The 6,000-nt window shown below is 57.6% G+C and overlaps 1 protein-coding gene across 1 annotated transcript; it reads right to left on the bottom strand.

The window, feature by feature from the left end:
• Positions 1 to 1,509: 1,509 nt before the first annotated feature.
• On the bottom strand, positions 1,510 to 4,787 carry GADD45A (growth arrest and DNA damage inducible alpha). The gene is made up of 4 exons (XM_077904978.1): positions 4,629 to 4,787; positions 4,308 to 4,409; positions 3,473 to 3,707; positions 1,510 to 2,183 (listed from the first exon to the last, which is right to left on the bottom strand). Exons 1-4 carry the CDS (start codon positions 4,670 to 4,672, stop codon positions 2,070 to 2,072), a joined length of 495 nt encoding a protein of 164 aa, XP_077761104.1. The 5' UTR covers positions 4,673 to 4,787; the 3' UTR covers positions 1,510 to 2,069.
• Between the last annotated feature and the right edge of the window lie 1,213 nt (positions 4,788 to 6,000).

Raw genomic sequence — 6,000 nt, 5'->3', positions numbered from 1 at the left:
AGTCCCACGTCGGGCTCCCTGCTTGGAGCCTGCTTCTCCCTCCTCCTGTGTCTCTCTCTCTCTCTGTGTCTATCATAAATAAATCAATCTTTAAGAAAAAAAGGCCTAAAAGCCTACATTTCTAGCAGATGTGAAAAAGCGGAGACTTTATTGCGAGGTGAAGGGCTCCTGGGTCTAGGCTATTCATAAGTCGCAGAAACTTGGAACTTTTGTTACCATTAGTTGGTTTGGTTTCTCTCCCGACTATTTTTTCCTATAATTCCAAGTGGTCATGACAAGGACGGGAGACAGATGGCGGGGGAGCCGTGCGGGGTGCCATTTGCCAAATAAGCAAAAACAACAAAAAAATCCTGCGGACTAAAGCTATGTTCGGCTTCTCCTCGGTAAGCACTTTTGCTTTCCTCGGCGGCGCCCACGGGGACGGCTGCCTCTGCTTATCGGGCGGCTGCTCCAGCTGGAGGGGACTGTCCTGCTGAAGCCTCTGGTCCTGCGCTCTTCTCCCGCGTCTCCTCTACTTTAAGCAGAGCCCTGAAACCGCGGCAGGGATGTTCCGCAGAAAGACCCGGAGCTCCCGAGAGGAGGCCCCCGGAGCCTTCCCAGGCCACGTCCCTGTTTGTTCCTTAAACACGGCTCTGCAAGCTGCACAGCCTTGGACTGCTGGTCACTCCCTGATCACGTCACCTCCAGCCTCTTATCCCAGCACCCCCCCCTTTCAGCCCCGTGTTATCTCCCCCGAACACTGGTCCCGTCACTCCCGGCGTGAAGGCCTCTGCTGAGTCCCCAGAGTTTACGGGAGGAAGCCCGTGCTGCAGGGGGACACAGGATGCCCTTTGGAGCCGGGGCCTAACCGCCCCCCCCCCCCCCACACCTGATCTCTGCCTTCCCCTCTGCACCGGAGGCGCCCACAACCAGCCTTTGTTCCTCCGCAGGGTTTGGTCTTTCAGGGCTTCCACACCTTTGCACAGACCAGTGTTGCTGCCACCAACATCCTTTTCCTCTCTAGCTGGGGAAGTGAAACTCGAGTTTAAAGACCCACAGAAAGTGATGTCTCCACTGTGAGCCTTCTCTGGTCTTGCAAGTAACTTGGATCACTTGCTCCTCTTTGCTTCCTTAGCATTTTGCATATATGCTTCCTAGGACATTAGGGTCACCAAACAACGATTATTCAGTTTTTTTGGGTTTTTTTTTTTGCAAGTGTAATCCCTAACACTTCCCTAACTGCAACCCCAACTCCTCTTAAACCACCTTTGGTTTTTGGACTTTGCACATAGTGTAGAGTAGGGCACCAGTAAAATGTCTGTTAAAGTAATAAAACTATGCCACGTCCAGCACAAACGTCTAGAAGCAGAAATATATACATACATGCACACCTAGTTATCCATGTAGAGACACATATACTACAGATAGATGATTTCAGAAGGGTTTTAATTTTTCCATATAAAAAAAAAACTTGTTTAAAATACATTCCGAGTTAAAAGAAACAAAAGCACACATTAAGAAACGATGCAATTATTCCATACCAGTTTATTGTAGGTATTGTGTTTCAAAAAATTTATAGCATAAATAACTTCTCCTGTCATAAAATAACTTAGTACAATTTATAATAAAACTTTTGAGAATTTAACATCTCATCAAAATACAATAAAATATGGTTTTAAAATAGGATTAACCCTTTCTGCTTTTCTTTTACTTGAGGGCATATAAACCAAAAATACCCAACCTACTGCTGCACATTTGAACTTTAACAAAGCACATTTGGTTTATTTAAATGTAACTCAACCATCCTAAATTAATACATAGTTTGTTTTCCTTCCTGCGTGGTTCTTTGTAATTTTTGTTCCTTTTGACTTGTATTTGTTTCAACATAGCTTCCTTCTTCATTTTCACCTCTTTCCATCTGCAAAGTCATCTAGCTCCGGGCCCCCGGAATCTGTAGTTGAACTCACTCAGCCCCTTGACATCAGTTTCTGTAATCCTTGCATCAGTGTGGGGAGTAACTGCTTGAGTAACTACAAAGGTATTTCAAAACTTCAGTGCAATTTGGTTCAGTTATTTTCATTCAGATGCCATCACCGCTCAGGGAGGTTAATCACTGGAACCCACTGATCCATGTAGCGACTTTCCCGGCAAAAACAAATAAGTTGACTTAAGGCAGGATCCTTCCACTGTGAGGAATGGGGATTCTGGAAACAAATTGAGAAAAATACATTTACTATTAAAAAAGAAAAAAAAGGCAACATTTGCTAATAATTACACTCATTTCGAGGGAAAGACAACTTGAGCATTCTGTACTTTGGCTGTGTGACAAGAGACCAGTTACAACCATAAAAAGATCAACTTTTTTCTTGGTAGCTGATTTCTGGGGAAACCACTACGTAAGGCTCTAAAGCACACCCTGCAAGCCTGCATGCGTGCAGCCCTCCGCACCGCGTACATGGGACTGCAGGATGTTTACTGCGTTTTTGCAGGAAAGTAGCAGAGTAGCATTCAGAGGCTTGTCCCCTGGAAGCCACCTGAGCGAAACAGCTCGGACAAAGATCTCCATGCCCCGAGCCCAGGGAGAGGCGAGCCCCTAACAGTTCGCTGGAACTGCCACCTGTCATCCTCCCCAAAGACAGGGTGGTAGTTTTCAGGACACGCAAAATGATTAAGCCGCCACTTACCTAGACCAGCCCATAAGTAGCAGAATGTAAAAGACAAAACTGTCCTATTTATCTCTGGAAACACAAGTCATCTTCCCACCAAAGGTAGTCATGGGGTGGGGGGGTCCATTAAAAAAAAATCCAAGATTGCAAATAAAAAACAATCCCCATTCCGTCCTCTTCGTGTATTTCTAGGGAATTAATAAGGTCGGTCTCCTACACCGCTTCTATTTTTAGCTTGGAGCGCTGGAGGACGAAGCCGACTCCTTAATGAGGGGGAGCCAGGAATTTATTTGGCTGAACCTAATCTGCCTGCTAAGGGAGTCGGTCACGGGAGGCAGCGCCGCGGAGGTGGGGAGGGGCCGCCCTGCTGACTCACGAGGCTCCTTCCCCCGCGGCTCCCGCGTGCTCGGACACGTCCCGGCCCGCCCGCCGGGATGGGGCCACACCTGTCGGCTGCGGTCGGGAGCTCGGCCCCGCCACCGACCCCGGGGCTCACCGGCACCAGGACCTCCGGCCCCCGGCCCCGTGCACCCCTGCGCCCCCCGCCCCGCCGTCACCAGGACGGTCCGGCCCTTCCCCCGTGCACCACCCCCCATGCATCACCCCCCGACCCCGTGCACCCCCCTGTGCACCACCCCCAGCCCCGTGCACCCCCGTGCTCCCCCCCCCGCCTCACCGTCACCAGGACGGTCCGGCCCTTCCCCGTGCACCCCCGCGCACCACCCGCAGCCCCGTGCACCCCCGCGCCCCCCCCCCCGCCTCACCGTCACCAGGACGGTCCGGCCCTTCCCCCGTGCAACCCCGCGCACCCCCATGCCCCCCCTCACCGTCACCAGGACGCAGTGCAGGTCCGGGGGCTGCTCGGCGCCCTCGCTCGCGGGGCCGGCGTGGGGCTCGAGGAGCAGCAGCTCGGCCAGGCGGCCCGGGTTGCTGACGCGCAGGATGTCGATGTCGTTCTCGCAGCAGAAGGCCTGGATCAGGGTGAAGTGGATCTGCAGCGCCACGTCCCTGTCGTCGTCCTCGTCGGCCGCCAGCAGGCACAGCACCACGTTGTCCGGGTCGCTGCGGGCGGCGGGGGCGGCTGAGCGCGCAGGCCCCGGGGTCCCAGGGTCGCGCCCGCCCGCCGCCCCCCGCCCCCGGGCCAGGTGGGGGGCTCCGCGGGGGCAGGTGGAGGACTCACTCCCCGCGGGCAGGTGGGGGGGCTCCCCGGGGGCAGGTGAAGGGCTCCCCCGGGGTCGCCTGGAGGGGCTCTCCAGGGGGCAGGTGGGGGGACTCCGCGGGGTCGCCTCGGGGGGGGGTCTCCGGGGCAGGTGTAAGACTCACTCCCCGCGGGCAGGTGGGGGGGGCTCCCCGGGGGCAAGTGGGGGGCTCCCCGGGGGCAGGTGAAGGGCTCCCCCGGGGTCGCCTGGAGGGGCTCTCCAGGGGGCATGTGGGGGTCTCCGCGGGGTCGCCTGGGGGGGGGTCTCCGGGGCAGGTGTAAGACTCACTCCCCGGGGGCATGTGGGGGGCTCCGCGGGGTCGCCTGGGGGGGGTCTCCGGGGGGCAGGTGTAAGACTCACTCCCCGGGGGCAGGCGGGGGGCTCCGGGGCAGGTGTAAGACTCACTCCCCGGGGGCATGTGGGGGGCTCCGCGGGGTCGCCTGGGGGGCGGGGCCCCACTCACACGTTGAGCAGCTTGGCCGCCTCGTACACGCCGACGGTGATGGTGCGCTGACTCAGGGCTTTGCTGAGCACCTCCTCCAGGGCGTCCCCCACCTTGTCCATCCTGCCCGGGAGCCAGCGCGGGGCGCGTCAGCCCAGGCCCGGCCCGCCAGCCGCCCTCCGACCCCATCGCCCTCCCCGAGGCCGCCGCCAGGGCCCGCGGGGAGGGGCGCGTCCGCCCGCCCGCCCGTCCGTCAGTCCGTCCGTCCGTCCGTCCGTCCGCCGGCGCCTCGGGGGCGGTGCCCGGGGCGGGCGGGGGGCGCTCGGGAGGCCGCCGCCCTACCTTTCGCTCTTCTGCTCCGCGGCCGAGAATTCCTCCAAAGTCATATTGCAGCCGCGGGTCCGCCCCAGGGCGCGGCGTGCGGGCTGCTCGGGCCTCTGCGGGCGCGCGGCGCCTGGCGTCTGCACCGCGTCCGTCGGCCCGTCCGTCCGCCCGTCCGCGGCCCCGCTCCGCCCGCCCCGCCCCTGCGCCCGCCGCCGCCGCCGCCGCAGCCACTGGGACAAAGGCCCCCTCGCCGCCCTTATGGGGCCGACCGCAGCCAATCACCACCCGCCTCATTTGCATGCGCACAGCCATTGGGTTATGCAAATCAGCCTGCTCCGACCATGTGACCCCGGCTCCAGGACCCGCGGGGAGAGGAGCGGAAGGGGGCGGAGCCACGCGGAAGGCGGGCGGCCTAGGGGGCGGGGCGGGCGGCCTAGGGGGCGGGGCGGGGCGGGGAGGGGGAGGGGGGGCGGGGAGGGGGAGGGGGGCGGGGCGGGGCGGGGAGGGGGAGGGCGGGGCGGGTCCGGAGCCGACTCTGATCCGGTGGGAGGCTCCGAGGAGGGTGGGGGGTCTCTGCAGCGGCGGGGCAGAGGGGTGCCTTCCACTTGAGCCCCGAGCAGGCTGCCAACTGTTTTTCTGGTTGGTGCACATTTTTTTTTTATTGTCGTTTCATGTCTTTTGTTTTTAGCAGTTGCTATTAAAGTCTATTTCCAGGGCTAATGCACCCAAGTCTAGTAATTATTAGTAAGCAGGTTACATAAAAAGAGTGTTTCAGACCTCTGGGGCAAAGTTGACTTCAGAAGTGTTGTTTATGTAAGTCTAGGCAAAGCTGCTTATTAGTAGTAGTATTATTTCGGTGCCCTGATGGCTGGTTTGATTTATTTTTGGAAGGTTGCAAGGGTTGGAAGCTCAAAAAAGAAAAATCAACACATTTGTGTTTGGTAATGGCACGGAACCAAGCTGGAATCTTTTCCACGGAAAGCAGAGAGGCTTCCCACCTGCCCAGGGTGACTCTGGAAACCGTGGTCAGGAGGGGGGCCGCATGTGCAATTGCTAGACTTACGACCCAAATTCACCTTTCCCGAGAGCTTTTCCCAAAGGAGGACCCTTCTGCACCGCCCCAGCTAAGAGACACACACGTCTGACGCCCACACAAGTCTAAATTCAAAATACTCTCAATATGCCCTGAGCTTCCTTTCATAAGGCAAGTATGTCACTACCTTCCACAGAGAGCCTGTGATCTCACTGTGAGTTATTGATGTTAGATGCTGAATCATGAAGCTGCAGCTATAGGACCTTTTAGTCATACGCTAAAATTTCACCTTTGAGATCATGGCAACCTGTGGGTGGAAAGCAAGCAGAAGTTACACACTTCTGAAAAGCAGACTTC

This window comes from Canis aureus, chromosome 8, assembly GCF_053574225.1.
Source record: "Canis aureus isolate CA01 chromosome 8, VMU_Caureus_v.1.0, whole genome shotgun sequence".
In the NCBI taxonomy this organism is placed as follows: domain Eukaryota; kingdom Metazoa; phylum Chordata; class Mammalia; order Carnivora; family Canidae; genus Canis; species Canis aureus.
The sequence above is the reverse complement of the archived record's forward strand: the minus strand, read 5'-3'. Positions and strand labels throughout refer to the sequence as shown.